Raw genomic sequence first — 20787 nt, forward strand, 5'->3', positions numbered from 1 at the left:
ATTTTTAAATTTCTACTTTTATTATGCTTAGTATGCCTATGTAACCGATAAAAAATAAAATTGGGTATGATGTCCATTCACAACCTATGTGGAGGTTTCAAATTTACTACAAAAAGTTATCATAATAAAACTTGTATAATATGACATAAGAAATAATTGCAGTGTAATTTTTATTTCATTATGGTTATCATATTTAACAGCTGGGATAGTGTAGTCAGTATAGCAACTGGCTACTGGCTGGACAACTGAGGGGTTGGAGTTCAAGTCCTGGTAGGGTCAAGAATTTTCTCTTCTCCGTGTAGTCCAGACTGACTCTGGGGCCCACCTAGCCTCATCTATGCAATGGGTATCTGGGGACACAAGGGTGTGAAACTGACCACTCACCTCCAACTAGTGCCAAGGTCAAGAAGATGTTGATCTATACATTCACTCCCCCATATGCCTTCATGGCAAGTTAAGCATGGGGACAACTTTACCTTTTTTTAACATATTTAACTTGGATATGAATCAAGAACTTGATTCTGTAGTACAAATTTTGCATGTGTGTGTGTGTGATGTGGTATGACTGCAATGGAAAAAGGATCTAGAATGATTAAATTAAACCATTTTAGTTTACTTCTATGTAGTTACAAGTCCTGTCAGGTTATACGTGGATCTTCTGCTGCTAGACTAAGTGAGAGAAAAATGATCTGTCCTACCTGAGCTGTTGACGGGCATCTGTTCTGTCACAACTACGTAGTCACCTGTTGTGCAATTATAAGAGTATGGCATACTCAGTTCATCAAACCAAAGCACCAAATAGTGGTCTGGTGGTCCAATGAGTCGCCATGTACAGTCCAAATTATTGGGGTATTGCCCTGGGTAGGTTGGTAATGTAACATGGCCTCCATAACCTCTAATGGTGCCTCCACAAGTTGCTACAGGGAACAGGACATTTGAGATTTGTAAGCTAATGACATGTGCATTGTAACAGTCATATTAACAAGGATGAAATCTTGCTATATGAAGCCAAACAGTGTCATTATCCATATGGACGTGCAAAACTTAACAACAAAGAGAGAAAAACACTTCATCATATGAAGATTTCATCCATGCTAGAAAATCCTGAAGCACTTTCCTAAGCATTAACAAGGAATGATAAACTTCTGCACTGATATATATACATTTACACTATGTTGAACTGACCACTGAAATTAACACCAAAGCTTATGGAATATAATGTGAAACACTTTCTCTGTAATATGTACTATACATAAAATGTGAAATTTTTTTTATTGCTACTGGGGTGGGACTAAGTCCCTTGTACTGCAGCCACTTCTGGCCTATTGTACCAGCACCAAATGATAGGTGAGGGTGATTGCAGAGCAAATGGTGGAATGTAGATTGGCTGGGGAAACCGAAGTACTCAGAGAAAACCTGCCCCACCGCCACTTCGTCCACCACAGATCCCACTTGACAAGACCCAGGATCGAACCCGGGCTGCCGTGGTGGGACACAACTAGTTAGTTACTTAGTTAGTAATTGGGGAGGGTGGGTTTCCCCATGCACTTAGACCAGTATTGGTCCATTGTGCTTCCCTCTATGATATTCTACCAGTCTCTATACCCTACCGATACTGGTGTGTACCATCAGTCCAGACCAAGCAAGCGAGTTCGGTCTCTACTGGCTTAGTGGTATCTTTAATGCTTCCCCCATCTATCAGAGGCATCAGAGACTACTGTTGGGCAGGAAATGTCCTGAATTTTGCTCGGTGGTCTCCTTTGGAGACATGCGGTTCTTTTACGTGCCGTAAAGCTATGACACGGGACCCATGGATTAAAGTCCCTCCCGGAGGACTTGTTCCCTGAATTTTTCCGCCCTTAAAAATTCCACGACCTCCGCCGGGTTTGAACCCGCGTACCTTGAGTCACGAGGTGGGAACGTTACCCTTAGACTACAGAGGCCGCAACCAGCAACTAACCGCTTGAGCTATGGCACAGCCCCTATAAAATGTGTAAAAACCCTTATTGATGTCAGTTCATGCGACTGAAACACAACTCTCCCTCCAGCAGTTGTAACACAAGAAGGGCACAACCCCCTCAAGATAGGGTGGCACTTCAAGTTATTTAACACAGGATCTGAAATTTTTTGTCTTGACCAAGCATCTGTTCTACACCCATATGTAGTGGTGAGATAAAATATGTAACTTCGGTTACAGACCTTTTCTTTCTGAAAACAGAACAACTTTAATTACTGCATGAAAAATAAATGTATTCTTCAATGTTACTGTACTGATGGGACACAAAATTCAGAGTGATGAATCACTGTCACATACCTTTATGTCAGTTTTCTTTTGTTTTCACATCAAGGTGTTTAAATAGAGTCAGGTATGGTTATTTTTAAGAATTTGTTGGGTTTTTTTAGCTAACATGGTGGGGAGAATTCTAGCGCTGTAATCCCTCATATTGCCTTTTATTTTGTGCCCATTATCATGACTGTAATATAAATAAAGTTGGATCTTACCTATACCAACACTGGCTTTGAATCCATTCTTGGGTTCAGGGGCATTTGTGAAGAAACGGACATACAACATGTTGCCTGTTGTGTACTGAGAGCTTGGAATTCCTTTGCAAAATGTGTTGATAAGCTCTGAATTGACAGTTGCTCCATCACGCAGCTCCACAAATGCTAGCTGACAGCTATTAACACATAAGAAAACAGTGAAAGGTAGAGAGGCATGAATATTGTCACCAGAAGGTAAATCTGCATATAGCAGAGAGAGTCTGTTGCTTGCAGCAATCATGATTTGGAGGTAAAATGACATGTATTCTTAGATATCGTCAACAGTCAGAAATTCATGTCACACATTAGTGATATTAATTATTAACAGATGGAAGTTCATCAAATTAATATTTAAAATTTCAGTTTCAAAAAAAGATGAATCACGCGACATTTTAGTTATTGAAAGTCAGTTAATGGTTCAAAATATACTACTAACTCTACAGATAACAGCTCTCTCTGAAAAGTTGGCCAAGAAGTTGTCTGCCTTTTATGGAATCCATAAGTTCATTGCTATGTTCACAGGAACTTGGAAGTGGACCCGAAACCAGTACAAATCCTCATGCCCTATGCCGTTAAGAACAATTTTAATAAATTTAATTTGTTTCATTCTGGTCCATCACACAGGTTTACAATTAAGTTTCAGTCCAAAGTGACATATAATGGTTCCACCACTTTAGCAATTAGTTACCCAACATGTTTTGATTCATAATGAATCATCATCAGAGGTATGCCTCTACGATCAGGAATCCACTAATACATAAAAGTTTTTAAGAGTAGAAACACTTAAAACATTTACAATGCTCACTATACGTAGTTGTTGATTTCTGTCGTATAGACGTTGACGTAAATTTTTTTTTGTAATAACGTTTTTGACTTGTATTAGAGGTGGCGTAGTTGTAATCACTTCCCTAATGGATAATTCCATTACAAATGGGGTCTGACAAAATGATGATGAGACATGTATATGAAAAACCCTTCACAGTCAGATTTCCTGACGGGAGTGAATGGGAAAACGGGTTTTGGCCCGATAGAAAAGGGGGACTGATCTGGCATACAGATGGTTCCAAGATAAATAAGGGCACTGGATCTGGTGTGTACTGCTATGGCACGAGGCAGACACTTAGTTTCAGCCTTGGGCGGTACATGACAGTACTCCAGGCAGAAGTATATACCATTAAAGCATGTATTATGGAGAATTTAAATAGGAACTACAGAAATGGGAACATCTACATTCTATCTGACAGCCAGGCTGCACTTAAAACGCTTCACAAACACCAGATCAACTCAAAATTGGTCTGGGATTGCCACCAAACCCTCATGGAACTGGCCAAACATAACAGGGTACAAATGATATGGGTGCTGGGGCATGAGGGTATTGCTGGAAACGAAACAGCAGATCAATTGGCTAAGACTAGGGCTGAACATCCGTTCATAGGACCTGAACCAGCCTGTGGCATCTCTATATGAGTTGCCAGAAAGGCAATCAGGGACTGGACAAATATGAAGCACAAGAAATACTGGAGATCCTTGACTGGACTCAGGCAAGCAAAGGGACCCTCTTCTAAAAGAGCGAAGGAACTGTTGAAGTTAAACAGGAACCAGCTATGATGGGTGGTGGGACTACTTACAGGACACTGTCACCTTAAAGGACACCTCTTCAAACTGGGACTAAGTGATAGTCCCACATGTGAGAGGTGTCAAGAAGAAAATGAAACAGCCACACATATCCTGCGTGAATGTGAGGCCTTACCTTATCTAAGATTATGTCACTTGGGTCAATACTTCATGGAACCAAGGGACTATTTTGACACCCCCCACATACAAAATCCTGCGCTTCATTTGCTGAGGGGATAATCAAAAGGGGAATCACAATAGATCACTGTAGGTCAAGGTGCAAGGGCCGAGAAGGCTCACCCCTTATACACTCATTTATTCATTCATTCATAGAGAACATTACTGTGTGCACAAGAGCCTGACGCTGGTCCCTTACCTGAACTAGACAAATCCTGTTCATGCCCCTCCAACCCCGTTTCTTTATGCTCCATTTTATTATTTTCCTCCCATCCATGCCAAGTCTCCCAAGTAGTCATTTCCCTTCAGCTTTCCCAATAAAAAGTTGTAAATGAATTTCTGATCTCTCCTATGAATACCACATGCCCCACTAATCTCATCCTCCTTGATTTGATCCTTCAAATGATATTTGGTGAAGAGCAAAAAGTATGAAGTTCTTCATTATGCAGTCTTCTCCAGTCTCCTCTTGCTTCCTTCCTCTTAAATCTCTAACCATTCTCCTCAGCACTCTGTTCTCAAGTACCCTCAAACTATGTTCTTCCCTAATGTCAAAGACCAAAGACCCTTAACCCGTTGCCGTGGTTCGTCGTGTATGTTTCGTCAGGGATTTAAATCGTCTGGGGGGGTTCGACGTGTATGTTTCGTTCAGCTGCACACCTATGTTATAACGCCCATAATAATTGATGGTTTTGCTGTAGATTGTTNTGTAAAATTATAGTTTTATTTATTTTAACCTTTATATTTGTCAACCATGTTTTTAGCATGAAGAGAGAGGATAAGAGTATGAATTTCACTGCTAGCAGAATTATCAGTCACAGGACACATCATAAGTAACTCTGCAGAGACAAGGACAAACACTAGGTGACCAGTTATGTGATTGCTTAAAAGGCAATGAATCATGCGAAGCTACCTCACATGCAGGAATTCTCCCCCACTCCTACATTAGTTGCCTAGAATAAACGGAGGTTAGTTTCTGAATAGCCCTCGTAATTTAGGCCTCCACATAATTTTCACCCTATTACTTTTAGACAATACATTTTAGAAGTCAATTTAAACTCCACATTTTTACCCTTGATAAAATATTGACTGAGATAATTTTGCCCCACCCAACAACCCAACTGACTGAAGTTAAGGCAACATAGTACAAGGAAAGCTAATTCTACTTCCTGTGAATATTATGCTTTGACTGAAATATTATGAACAAGGATTTTCATCTCAATATTAATGAATGTATAACATAGTGGAGTCTGTAGGTATGAATATCCATACCTTGTTGCTATATCACATTCGATTTTCATTGCATTTTCAGCAGAAATTATGCACTGGTCAGAAGTTTATCATGGAGAATTCTCATCTCAGTGCTCATCAAGGAATCATGTAGATCCCACGTACAGTATGTGATTATACATATTGAACTTCAATAGCATTTTCAATAAAAATTAAGCATTGGTCAAACTTCTATCANAGCGCGCATGCTTGTAGGTATTGGGGGGAGTGGGGGAAGCAACGAATGCAACAGGGTTGCCAACAGCCGCATGAAAAATTACCGAGCGCTTTGGAGACCTTACTTTTGGAATCAACTATGTACCATGTTGCCAAATCACAGTCACAGTAACCACCTCAATCTAATGCATAAAAATATCCCGCAGAAACCAGTATTCACATTCACACTTTCAGACACGAGTTTTGCAGTAAGAAAAGTACACAATTAAATATCGTACATAGATGACCTTCATACTAGCTTTGAATTCACCTAGGAACACCTATAAACAGAACAGTAAAAGTATTACAATTCTGATATATCTCAGAGATACTCACTCTGGTGAAGAGGTTACATCAAACCGTTCCAAGAACTCCAAATGCAGCCTCTCACCCGCAGGAGCCATGAAGATCCACTCACACTCAGTATGTGGTGGTGGAACATTAGGGTATCGTGGTGACATGATCACAGTTGAGTCATATTCTGCAGAAAGCACTATGCGACCACCACAAGCCACTGACACTTCTCGGTAAACCAACTTGAATATCTGAAATGATACATCCTCTTAAGTGCTTCTACTTTGTCACTCAGGGAATTATTACCTATTACAGGCATAATTTAAAGCTGTGGGCCATTATTAGAGTCTTTCCCTGATCGTGCTGACTCAGACAGGGCTATATTTCCTCTTTCCTAGCCTGCTTCTGACTGGGCATCCTCCAGCTCTCTACATCCCAATCCCTCCCATCTTTACTGTATAACCTACCTATATCCTAGCTTCACTTATCTCTGTGAAGAAGAGGTGGCTGACTATGCCAATATGTTGATAACACCTATGAAAGTAGAGGTATGATACACTAGAAGATTGCAATCCAAACTATCACACATGGGTAAACAAAGTTGTGGGGAAAAAATGTGAAATGATATCCATTTATGGGAATGACTTTAACATTCGCGATTTTATATAAAGAATAACTATGATTTGTAGATACACATACTATAAGCATGCACACTGCCATTCTTAACTAAACTGTCATTTGATCCAAGGTTAAGTAATTCTCTGAAAGACAATCTTCACTTTATTTCCATTGGGACTTTGGTATCCACAAAACAGAATAAAATATATTCTGGTATCCTGATAGTTTATGTGAGTGAATTAGAACAGCCACGTGCTTCATTACGACCTATATGCAGATAATAATAATTAATATTTGTGAGATATGAGGTTCTCATGGTGGGACCTACGCAAAGTACTATCTTCTAGAATGTGACATCATGTAGTTTGGTAGATGTTTAGTAATGTTTTGGAAGAATATATTGCCTCCATCTTCAGAGTTAAAGAGAACATCCAGCAAGCATATAAGCAAGCAACAAGCACTCTCCTTGCTGCTACATGGCATCATGTCCCAGAAGATAGGACTATTCAGAATTACCTTTTGTTTATTATCATACTCAGAAAAGCTTTGTATGAACTTACTGCTGCTGCTGATAAACCTATGAATGTAACACTTAGTTCATTTGCTGATGTCTCAGGTATATCTCTTGGAAGTTGTGTGCCACAGTATCTCCCCTGTCCCAACATTGGAGAGTTGCGGGATCTTCCATTCCTTAGCTGTAACAACAATTTAAGTATACAGGTAAACCAAGCGGTAGAATGATAGTAGGCATATCTTGTATCATAACAGCAGATTATAGGGGCTGCAAAGTAAAGTATTCCTGTGGGAAGTGTTCCAGCTGTGGCAGAGGAAAACTTGCCCTTCCTTTACTCTCAGAACAAATGGGCATCACAGATCACACAGTTCTGTAGAAACAGTAATACATGTGGCTTTCAAAGTGTCACTTACCACAATGGAGTTCTCTGCACAATAAGATGTATTCCTTGATGGAACATTGAACACAGGGAACTCAACTGCTATAGTCCTGCCCACTCGCACAGTGATATTCCATTCACACTGCAGATGATGGTATGTGTAGAACCAATGGAGTGCTCGAGTCTCATTTTGCATGTCAATCACACCATTTGGTCCAGTAAGCAATCCACCACACACTGTTATGACAGACAGACATTTGCTGAATAGTTGTTGATCAACATTAAATGCTTTGACACAAAGGATTCATCATGGCAGACCCTAAAATATTACTCTAGTAAGACTGCTCCAATAATGTCACTACCTCAAGAGATAAAACAGTTTAACAGTATTGGTACGAGTTTGATGTTTCAGTGAGAAGTCTGGTTATACAGCGTGTCCACAAAGTCCCTTCAGGGTTTTGAAAAATTGTGGTGTGCCAACAAATTGAACTAGTCACATGCGATTTGCAGCAGATCATAGTGAAACTCTGGAAGATTTTTACTGACCTCAGTAGGGCTCCCTTGGTAGCACGGAGAATGTATATGTGGCTAGCTCAATTTTTTCTGCACCACAATTTTTCAAAACCCTGAAGGTACTTTGTGGACACACAAACATTTTATTATGTAACAACAGTTTAATAATGTTAGACAGTCATATTCTTCAGTTACAATGACAACATTAAATCTGAATTTCCAATATAATGACAGCCTTTTAATGGTTTATGGACCTGCATAAAAATACTTAGGGTGCTCCATATATAATGCCTCCTATTTTTTTGTGTTAATCTGTAACATCTGAGCTGGATGTTGGTGGTGTTGTAGTAAAGGTTGAACCTTCCTGCCAATGTACTGTTAGTTTGGTTGTCGTGCGACAGATAGCTACAGCAGTGCAGTCTACCAAAATAGCGTCTGACATAGAAGTGTGTATGAAACAGAGATGTTATTGAATTTCTCACTGCCGAACAAATTGCACCCATTGACATCCATTGATGCTTCCTAAAGGTGTACGGAGAAAGTATAGTGGATGTTAGCACAATGAGGTGGTGGGTAGTGCATTTCAACAGTAGTGGAAGTGAAGTGCATGACAAACCACACCCTGGGCATTCCTGCTCAGCTGCCACTCCTCACAATGAACAGCGTCTCAATCAGCTCATCCACACAGGCCTAATCATGACTAATCGTGAAAAGTTTTAATATTTAAAATGTATTATTATACATGACGAATATATATTTTAGTCACTTTAGTATGAAGACATCAGGGCATGCAATTCAGTAGTTAGACGTGCATAGAGACGCACCTGAAGATGGCACATTAGTGCTGAAACATGTAGTGTAAAGGAGAAGAGTAAGGTGAAAAAGTGTGTGCACTGTAAGACGGTTAGCATAAATCATGGACATGAATCAGTGCAACAGGACGCTAAAATATAACACGTGAGTCAGCTATTAGTACTGGAAATGCAGCATTTTTGCATATTTCATTATCAGAAACATGGATGGGGTAAATGTGACAAAGATAAGTACCACCACCTCATTCTCTTACATACCTCCAAGGGACAATGCAGGATATTCCACCCTCTTCCTACCAACAATTTTTCACCAATGAAAACAACAACTTTTAACACATGGCCTATGCAGTTTGTATTATAACAGAGGTGCTGCATATATTCACATGTTTGTGTTTCAGCAGTAAATGTAGTAAATGTTATCTTATGTTGTGTATACTGTATTTAAGGTGATAATAAATGTAATTTTTATAATAGTTTTTAAAAAAGCAGGCGTATTAACACTAAACTCAAATCATCATCATCATCATCAGTAATCTGTCAGACGACAGGTCCATAGTCACTTCGAAAACAATTCCTCCACTTAATGCGATCTAGAGCTTTCTCCTTCAAATGACAGTATCCTCTTCTGTCCCGAAGTTCATCCAGCATCTTATCCAGCATCTTCTTACGTCTTCTTCCTCGTCTTCTTGTCACTTCTATCCGCCCCTCTATCTTTCCTTCAATAACTTCTTTAAGAAGGCAGTTTCTGCGTAAAACATGACCAATCCAATTAGCCTTCCGTTTTCTTATTTCATGTAGGATATTCCTCTGCTCACTGACTCTAATCAACACTTCATTTCTCACATAATCAGTCCAACTGATCGTCTCCATCCTTCTCCAACACCACATTTCGAAACCTTCCAGATGTTTCTGATCTACTGCCCTAAGTGTCCATGTTTCAGCCCCATACAGAGCTATGCTCCAAATGTAGCATTTCACTAGTTTCTTCCTCAAATTTAAGTCCAATTTGCTGGTAAAAAGATTCTTCTTCTTGCTAAATGCAGCTTTTGCCATGGCAATCCTGGATTTAATTTCACAAGTACACCTTCCATCATCTGTTAACAAGCTACCCAAATATTTAAAACATTTCACATTCTCCACTTGTTTTTGGTCTATCTTTATTGTGACTGGGGTTGGTTGTCTCGAAATTTTCATTACTTTTGTTTTCTCCACATTCATTTCCATGCCATAGCACCTTCCAATTTCAATTAGTCTATCAATCATGCCCTGTAGCACAGTTTCTTCCTTAGCCATTAACACAAGGTCATCTGCATATTTCACAGTTTGAATAATTTGCCCTCCTACTTTGAAGTCACCGAGCCCATCCAGAGCTTCCTTGGTAAGGCATTCGCTGTACAAGTTGAACAGAATTGGTGATAAACAGCATCCTTGTCGAACTCCTCTTCCAATCTGCACACTTCCTGTCTCCCCCCTGTCCAGTCGTACTCTAACTTTCTGATCCATGTACAATTTGCTAATCAATCTTCTTTCATGCCAATCGATACCTGTTTCTTTCAGGATCTGCATTAATTTGGTCCAGTTTACCCGGTCAAATGCCTTCTGCCAGTCTATGAAGCAAACACACAGTTCTTCATCTATCTCCAAAGTTCGTTCCGCTATAATTCTCATCATCCCAATTGCATCCCTGGTTCCTTTTCCTCTTCTAAATCCAAACTGATCTTCTCCAAGTACATCCTCTATTTTCCTTTCAATTCTTCTTTTAAGTATCTTTGCTATTATCTTTGCTGTATGTGCAATAAGACTTATTGTGCGATGGTCGCTGCATTTTGTAGCTTTTGTCTTTTTCTTTAAGGCAATCATTGTAACTTCTGTAAAGTCCTTGGGCCACTCTCCACTTTCATATATGGTGTTCATTAGTTTTGTCAGTGTTTTCAAACCACCTTCTCCCAGTAACTTGAGCACATCTCCAGGTACATCATCATCTCCTGTAGCCTTTCCCTTCCTCATTTCCTTGATAGCTTTTTCCACCTCACTTTGTAAAATATATGGTCCTTTCTCGTCTGTATCTACTTCTTCTTCCGGTTCAACTTCTAAGGTTTCTGGCCGATTAGGTCGATCATATAGTTCTGTAATATAATTTTCCCAAATTTTCAGCACTTGCCTCTGATCTACTATTCTATTCCCCTGGGAGTCTTCGATGCCAACATTTTGAATCCCATGATTCTCTTTCCATCCTAGTTCTTTTGTCTTCATGTACATCAAATCATAACGGCCTGTTCTTTGAAATTCCATAATCTCATTACATATCTTCTCAAGATATTCCTTTTTGGTCCTGTCTGTGGCTCCTTTCAATTCATTCCTCAGTCTCCTGTATTTCCTCCTGCCTTCTTCATTGTTTACATTCTTCCATTTCCTTCACTCCTCCATTTTACTCATCATCTCCTGTGTAACCCATGGTTTTCTTGCTATCTTCTCAACTTTACCAACCAATTCACTAATAGTATCTAACATGCATTCTTTTATATTGTTCCATTGCACTTCGGCATTTCCGCTTTCACTTTCAATTGCACTGAGTTTCTCTTCTAGGGTCTCCTGCACGCTTTGTCTTTGAGCATATAACTTCTCCAAATCCCATCTAGGTCTGCGCTTTTGGAATCTTATAATTTTCTTCAACCTGGTTTGAAACTTGGCAACCAGTAAGTTGTGGTCAGAGTCAATATCTGCCCCAGGCAGTGTTTTCACACCCTTCACACTGTTTCTGAATCGATGTTTCATAAGGATGTAGTCCAGCTGATGCTGCCTCCAATCCCCAGGTGCCTTCCATGTGTAAAGTCTTCTCTTTGGCTTCTTGAACCGTAAACTGAAATACTCTGTAATATTAATGGAAATAGTATGCCCATTAACTAGCAGTAGAACCATTACAGCTGCAATCTAACTCAGTGCTGAAGTTGTTATGACCTTGATTCGGGCAGCACACAAGTAATGATGCTAGACTAGGTAATGTCACATTTGTTTAATGGTTCCCACTACTGTATGAATTCTGACTGTTATTAAATGTGCATCAATATATCTCTTTGTCTATCAAGTGGAAATCTGTCAGTATGATTAACATGTATTTTCAGTGTTATACAATAATTATCAATTGCTTTGAAATTCCTTCAGCTTCACTGGTCAAACACATAACTGCGATCATATGCACTTTGATTCTGGGAATGGCTTCAGAACTCAGAAGAATAATTGCCTGTAACAAGTCATCATTATAGTGGCAGATTTTCTGATACATTATGAACTCCAAACTGACTACTGGTGTTACAGCAAAAAGCACATTCTGACTGAAGGACACTAAGTTTAAAAAGTCACTGTTAATTACAACAGTCTTCACTGTCATTTGTATTTCCCAACATGATGAATTTGCTGTAAATGTCTCTTACTTTGTAATGAACATAACTCAAAGCGAACTAAAAGGAAGAAATTATAATAATTTAAGGAATGAAAAAGAAGCTGAAAAGTACTAGAGAAATAACATAATATACTCAGATCTATAGTGGAGTACACCAAGAGCATGAAACATCAGGAGTAATTTTTTTTTACAAATGACAGAATCACCACCAATTAACAAAGCAAATTATATAATTTTTCCTGGAAATTTTGATAACCATTCAATCAAAAGAATATTAAGAACAAATGGACCTACACTGAACTAGAAAGATAAAAGCATAATAGATTTCATATCGTTCAAAGCAATGAAAATTACAGATATGTGCTTTTGTTACTGCTAAATACAAACCTATACGGTTCAATCAATAACTTATTACATAATGACAAATAGGACATTATTTCCATTGATGAAAGATGCAGTGATATACAGATGTGACCATTACTGTTAATTTTACATTGTTTAAAAGACAGATTCTATGTTATATGTATAAATTTATCATACTGTGTTTACAATTTCATATGTTAATTTTTATAACTTGCTCCTTAATTTATTATTCAGTGGCTACTAATTTTTTCTACAGATATCTCTATGCTTCCTTGGAACACAAGCTTACTATAAGATGTGTAGATGACAAGAAAATGTAGCATTATAGTACACAGCAGAGTCTGCAGTACAAGTTCACTCCTAAACTTTGATTCAAGTGTCCATGTTGCAGGAGGACATCAAGTAAGAAACTGCATACTGGGTTGATGCACCGTACAGCTATGGAAACTAAGAAAGTTAGGTATGAAACCACAACATGACTAGGGCTGTATACTGAAAGCATGTCAACCCCAGCAACCTGACAGTGAATCTTAAATTTCCATGAAAGAGGTGAAAATCCTTTAAATATGGAAGAAATGAATAAGCACTGATATAAGTAGAGCGCCTCACTAATTCAAAATTCATGATAATTCAGTTTTTCCTTTTGCGCATTATGACACTGATGATCACATTGCCACGATCAGCAAGATGTAGTAAATGAACAGTATAAAAGAGGAACACAAATCAAAATAAGTTCACTTCTTAACATGGTCTTAATAGCACTAAGTATGTACACTACCTAATTTCTTTTAAGACTGACATCAAAACTTAAATTTTATGACAAGTAAGTTTATTTTATGATATGCAATCTAAGTTTCAAGATAAAGTTGTACTGTCTAAAAAAGGCAAGTGAAGTCCATTTCATAACTTCCTTGAACATATTTTCAGTAGCACTTCTGTAATTCGGACTTATAATAATTTGGAAAATGGTTAGCCCTCAATTAGTCCAAATTAGTGAGGTCTTATTGCAGTTATAAAAACTAATAACAACTACTTATATCTCAATATTTACCTATGTTAACATTTCCTTTGAAACCAGTTTTGTTTACATAATAGTCTGAGTGAAACACAACTTTCATCAGGTTTGTGGACTCAATTAACTCATAAGTTGCATTTGGCAGACAGAGTGTCTTCATGAGCCTCCAGTCAGGCAACCCTCGTCGACCTGCCAACATAAAAAAGAAAGTGTTTACATTAGTCATTCCGTAGAATACGTGTGAAATATAAGAACTATAGTCCATTCGCGGAGACGAGAGTCCTCGTAAACAAATGCACGCGGTACCTCCTTCACTCTTTGAATGAAATCATGCAGTGATCACGTGATGCGTGTACCCTTGCAGGGGCGTCCAAAGTTCACTCTTCAGTCTGAATGCAGGTTAACGTGCGTCCGAATGCAGTGAGTACACTGAAGTAACTGCGCGCTTTGTCCACTCCTTGCTGTCCGCTGTGGCGACACGGGGCTTGCTTTGTTTACACTGACTGTCTCGTCTCCACGAATGGACTGTAGTAAAAATTATTGATAACGAATCTGTATAAAACCAAGATAATGTACTTAAAAGAATGGGAGGCTGATACTCTTAGAAATTGGTTCCTTCAGACCATACATGCTTCTGCCATCATTCTTGCCAGTGCTCATCACTTCTGATGGGTATCTATCTCTATTTAAAATTACATAAGTAGTATTATATTCCAGCACCTAGCTGCATTGATGTATCACTCATTCAATCATTTAAGTCTTGAATGCAACATAAACTGTTCACAGTCAGACTTGTAATAAGAGTCCCTGTAAAGCACTGGACATGCCTCTTACCTTTGTACACCTGCACATAGTCGAGGTAGCAGGATGAAGACTGCTCTAGGTCCATGTCATGGAAAACTAAGCTCAGGTGATAACCTGGTGGGGTTTCAAAGATCCACTCACAGTTCAGCATGGGAGCATAGCCCTCAGGATACCCTGGGCTGGTGAATGTGACTTTCTCACTAGAGTGGTTCCTGCCTATCTGCAGGCTTACCAAACCTCCACATCCTGGAACTGATAAATTCCAAAATACTATCACAGTCACAAAAAATAATGCAAATTTATAACAGTTTGTCAATGATAAACCTGATACATTAAATTCACTTGTGATGGCTTCTAATACTATATAATTATGAAATCTTCACTGCATAATATATTGCATGATATTAACTCTAGCTTCCAAAGCATTCAATGCCTATGTGAACACAGAGCTTATGAGAGCAACTGAACACCTTCTTTATATGAAGTTTTTCAAAAGAAATTATTTTTTGGGTTATAATTAATATATATATTAATGTCATGAAGCATGAAGCATATAATCCAGCTACCTGAATGTTCTGAAAGAAGACAGTCTATTATTTGCAACAGTGTCATCAAACTGTGTCTACCAGTTTCTTTGTTTGCCTCCTGACACAGCTATGAGCATCAATTAAATGATTACCTTACTTTTCAAGAAACTGGATATGAACAGCCTAGTACTGAAGTTTCTCCACATGTGTACTTTCTAACTTCATATTACAAATAACAGCAACATAGAAAATGTACACTGATATGTTAGAACCAATGGTGAATACTTCTTTACAAGAAAGGTCATGTGTATACAGTTACCTGTATTGAGTATGATAACCACCAATGAAGGTACAAATGTCCATGTTATAGACAGGTTAATAAATATGCAGGTTTTACTGATGTACCATGGCTATTGCTGAGAAACTATACAGTGTGAAGCTCTCCACTACTCACCTGTAGGTGGTGGTACAGTCACACTGGTAATCTGCCTGTCCACCTGCAGCCACTCCAATAGGAATTTTGAGCCATGATGGACAGGAACTGACTCAAACAAAATGTAAACAATGTTAGAACTTGATGTGAATGGGTCTGGTAAATCACCTCTACATCCTTTGAAGAGTAATGGTGCAGTCTGATCAAACCCGTCATAGACCTGCAACATACCATAATTTAACTGCAGCTCTTACAGATACAAGTGAAAGGTTTGAGAATGACTTCAAGCTGTAAGTCACTAAAACTGTGTATATAATACAGATGCAAGCAAAATTTAAATTCTATTCTGAAAGAGAGACTGTTTCCAAAATGTAATTACACACAGCTACCTGCACCGTTCTCAGACTGCACAACTTTTCTAATTTTCACAGATACACACTCACATCAGAAACCTTTGACAGTATTTGCAATAATTCTGTACAATAAGCAGCATAAGCCAAGTAGCATAAGCTACTTGGTACAGGAATAGAAATAGGTTGGACAGTGCACACTTAATGGGCTATGTGGTTATGTTAGTCATTTCTTGAAATCAAAGAGTCAATGCAAAAATTTCTGTAGCAAGAGATTCAGAAAACACAAAATATTCAATCACGTTCTTATGTCAAATGATCTTTAAAGTCAGTAACATTTATTTATATGTAATTTATTTAATGACTCTGGCAGAAACTGAACTGAGATCAATCACACATACTAACGTTCTCATACTATAAGTGCCATGTATACAATTTTATCACAATTTGAGTACACAGGTTCAATTAGGCCCTTGAAAATTAGTAGTTATATTGTTTGCACTTGGGACGGAGTTGGTATCATTTATCCTGAAATTTAGTATTTGAATATTTTACAAATCACAAGATTCACACACACTTTTTGGAGGGGGTTACAGAGGTACGTCAATTATGCCAGTAAATACGTGTATGATATTTCTTCTGATAATCTGAATAACACTTATGGCTGCAGAGTATATCACAAAATAGCCATATCAATGAGATGAGAACAACATTGCAATTCTTAATTCTTCACTATTGCTGAACACAAACTATATAAAAGTGTACAGTGTAGTGTGCACTTGGAACATATGAAAACCAAGACCTTAAAATTGCTTAACCTTTAACATCCAAAGTACCCTGATCGGGCCAGTGATGAGTATGGTCATCATGGCCAAAGTACCCCAATTTGGCCAGTCAGGCATTTAAACTCCGCTGCTGGAAGCGCGCGCACACACCACTACTAGAAATGCATGCACAGTCCTAAATATTTATTTTTAAATGCAGTAATTACCAGACAGACTTGAGTAAAACCATAATAGAGGAATTACAATGATATCTAAGTGAACAACAACAAAAAAGAGTATACATATGAGTTATGCCCAAACTCATCCATGAGCCAGTACTTTTATTGCAGATTCTGCAGATTAATATGTTTAAAATATATAGTAAAATTCGATGTACATACCTTTTTTGTTGCTATCTGCTTGATGTCTATATAGGCTGACATGAAACTACAGTATTTGATTTCACTATGAACACACAGAAAACAGATCACACTCTGTATCTCAGCCTTGATGCAACTGTCTGTTCATGACCATAGAAAAGGCAATAATCTCTTGCAGCTACAATGGAAGGTCTTAGCACTGAAGAAGGGACCCCTCTAGCTTTTCCTTGAATAGCCATGCTTTCATTCTTCTGTCCTTCAGTCAAAATATTCGAAAATCTGAAGAGTGTAACAAAGATCTAAAATTTGCCAGCAGAGAATCAAATGATTTTATTGCTTCCATCTGTTTTTGACACCAGGGACTGCTAAAGTATGTCAAGTGTTACAAGCAGGAATTAATTTATAATGCAGAACAACTATATTAAGAACAGGGAAACCATTTTTATAGTACGCATCAAAAATAAAAAGGTCAGATCTTCCATTATAATATGCGATGCTATGTTCTTTGCTGATACAAACAAAGTTAATTCCATCCATTTATCATAAAAATTTTGTTAGATATAGCATTTTTAAACACAATGCTTAAAATTGTTTAAGCGCCCTAACATGAATGGACATTAAAACACAGGGTACCAACGGACATTTAAAAGCGCACCAGCAGCGGGCATTTAAATAAACTCCAGCCAGTTCAAGCTTACCATTATTTTGAAATTCTGGCATTTAAAAGTTAAATTTAAACTTCCAGGACGAAAGCCCATCACTTAGTAGCTATGCTCTTAAACAAAAGGTTGTGAACAGAAACAAAGAAGTGCATTTCATTACTCACAGCAACAGAGGCGATGCAATTTGAAAAGAAAAACTCAATGAAGAATTCCTTGAAAGTTATAGCAATTGCTTGGCCAATATCCACCATGATCCTCCAGGAGAATGAACCATAACGCCTGTAAGAGCTGGGATAGAGTGGTGATGCCACCTGTCCTGCTGGACCACTGAGGTCATTGCCATGCACTGTAAACATAAACCCAAAATTCAGTCAAAAGCAAGCCAAACACAAATAATCTCTGAGCCCTCATAATGCATCAAACAGAATACCAGGCTTAAGGTGGCTTCTGCTTAAATTAAACAAGGATCATTGATTAGAGACAAAAAGTGTGTTTATAAAATAAAACAACACACTAAACATACTGGTGGAGGTCAATGTTGTCTGGTCTCATAGGAATTCTGCTTATCTCTGGTACTACTGACTGTTTCAGACTCTCAGACAAGTTGTATGTGATTAACAAGAATATGGTAGAAGAAAAGATGTCTGTCTAATGAAGATATGCTGGTTTTCACCAAATTCGCTAATACTCATGTACTCTACTACATGGTGCCCCAGACATTCACAGATATTTAAATGTTTCAGGGATGAAACATACACTGTCTGCCTTAGGCTACAGATTACAGTATAAAATAGAAAGTAAAACATTGTACATGAAATAATTTTTATAATATCATAGTTATAAAACTTCTAAAAAACAGTTCATATTACCTAAAAGAACAAATAATATGTATTATTTTTCATGCTGTTTTGTAACTTTTACCTGAAGGACATGGATATCACAGCCACATCCCTGCACAGTGAGAAATAATGGAGATGCAAATTTAATCACAATAACTTTCCACAAGACCTTTCACTTATGGAGGGTCATTTGAGACAAACTGGCCTGCAATTATGGAGAATAATGTCAACACTCACACATGCTATAATCAGCTATGAATCCGCGTGCAGTGCCTGTTCCACTGCTCTGGAACTTGATCCACATGTTATGAGCTGCAGTGATATTGCTGGGTATGTCACTCCCACAGTATATACCAATCAATGATCCTACTGCACTATCTTTACGCAGTTCTACATAGTCTTCATTGCAGAAATCACTGGTTTCCAGTTCAAACAGACTGAAGCTTATCAGCACGCGATTACCTGTGGATACAGAAACACAGAATCTGTACTTAGTTCTTTATAAAGACACTATCATATGAACAGTTCAGATTTTAAGCACTTCACAACCTACATACATCTTTGTTCTGCTTGTAGTTTGGAGTCAATAAATGTATCTTTTCTTTTTAACACACAACTTCTGTATCCAAACAGATTTTAAATTACTTTAATTTTGTGAAATGTTATTAACATTTAATATAAGAAACTGTATACATAGCGGCAGATCTGAACGTCCACTTAGAAAAAATCAATGTGACAAAAATTGATGCTCTGTAACAGATTTTGATGAAACATTTTACAAGAAAATGATAATCTTCGGCATATCTTAGATCAAGGTTTTAAATTTGGACCATATTTCATTTATGCTGATGGAACTCCACCCTTAAATTTTAAATGAAAACAAAGAATAAAATCTGATCATGGTTCATAACACTCAGGATTACTGAGAGTGGTTAGCCCTTTGTAACAAACCCAAAAGAGTAGGTGCCTCCCACCATTTCACCTGCAGATGGAAACAGATCTAGTTTCCAAAATGTAATGTTCTTTAGAATACCAGACAATGGATGAAGTCCAAAAACACTGCAATTCTAAGTATTAACCAAGAGAATAGGTTGGACAAATGATGACAATCAGCAAACATGGCACACTATTTTTCTCTTCACACTATTCCCAGACATGCTGTGCAGCCCAACCATTAGTTGCCAGAGGCTTTCTCCCATGGGGATGAAGCCAGCTGAGATATGCAGCTGATCATTCAGTTCCATCTAGTGAAATATCTGTACTGTAATATTTACAGTTGCTTGGAGCAGTTACTCTCGCCATTAGCGGGTAAATTCTCTGTTCAGCTGTTACTGCACTGTAACACTTCTACTCAGCCTCAGCAATACCCTTTTCTTGCATTTTCTCCTTGCACTGTAATCAGTTCAATTGTCTGCACTGCATTACACACACCTTTTCTCATCTACTCCAACTAAACTGCCAAGGTTTCATATCTGCTTCTATATGCATGTCTGCTCTATGCTGCAATGATTTAACCATAGCTGTCCTCTTGTGGGACTTGAAACTCCTGTTATATAGACATCACAATTCTGAGAACATACTCATGCCTTTGGCACTCTCTGGAATCGTAACAAAGAGTTGGAGAGGGGAGAGACTTGATAGTTTTGATCGAAAGGGAGATGCAGGCAGGTAAGGTAACACCCCTCTTCCCTGTTCCTCAGCTCTCATGTCAATATTCAGACTCCCATAACTTTGTACCAAATTTAACTGCGTTTCTTTTCCGATTTTATTTCAAAATTACCTGCTGACAATGTCACATATTTATATTTATATAATTCATTAACCAGGACCTCCTTACAGTCACATGATAAATCACAGTCCAAGTTATTTAAGTGTGCTACCTCTGCTGTGGATCATTACCTTTGAGCTTATTGGGCATATCCCTTTAAAATTCATTACTTTAGAGCTTCTTCTGTATAATTTTAAGCTATATATACTTATTACTTGATCTTATTACTGAAGAGTATTAATAAATCACTTGTGAAAGTTTTATAACAGGAATTCATATCAGGAAGGCTTGTCTGCCTGGGAATGGAAAATGACCCAACCATCGAAAGCTTCTACACGACATTTAACCCTTTGATGTTGTCATTTAAATTCTGCGGCCGCGGCTCCTGCGGTAATATATTCAGCCGGCCATTTAAATTTTGCTCGAAAATTATTTATTCATCATTGTTCTTAAATTCTATGAGATAGGAACATGAAACTTTCACTAAAATGATCTTAAATTGTGGTTTTATAACCTTACCTTATAATATGGGCGCCCT

At 38.1% G+C, this 20787-nt stretch overlaps 1 protein-coding gene across 3 annotated transcripts in view; it reads right to left on the reverse strand.

Annotated features, from left to right (window-relative positions):
• The window catches only part of LOC111869610 (cubilin), a 253251-nt gene that overhangs the window by 104763 nt on the left and 127701 nt on the right, over positions 1-20787 (reverse strand). For all 3 annotated transcript variants that reach the window (XM_033753496.1, XM_023861259.2, XM_023861260.2), the window contains exons 37-46: positions 18719-18943; positions 17807-17988; positions 15508-15706; positions 14557-14778; positions 13759-13911; positions 7654-7856; positions 7287-7421; positions 6151-6359; positions 2503-2678; positions 699-917 (exon numbers count right to left, since the gene is read on the reverse strand). In XM_033753496.1, coding sequence (XP_033609387.1) covers positions 699-917; positions 2503-2678; positions 6151-6359; positions 7287-7421; positions 7654-7856; positions 13759-13911; positions 14557-14778; positions 15508-15706; positions 17807-17988; positions 18719-18943 — 1923 coding nt within the window. The remainder of the gene's footprint in view (positions 1-698; positions 918-2502; positions 2679-6150; positions 6360-7286; positions 7422-7653; positions 7857-13758; positions 13912-14556; positions 14779-15507; positions 15707-17806; positions 17989-18718; positions 18944-20787) is intronic.

Source organism: Cryptotermes secundus, unplaced genomic scaffold (genome assembly GCF_002891405.2).
Source record: "Cryptotermes secundus unplaced genomic scaffold, Csec_1.0 scaffold557, whole genome shotgun sequence".
NCBI lineage: Eukaryota > Metazoa > Arthropoda > Insecta > Blattodea > Kalotermitidae > Cryptotermes > Cryptotermes secundus.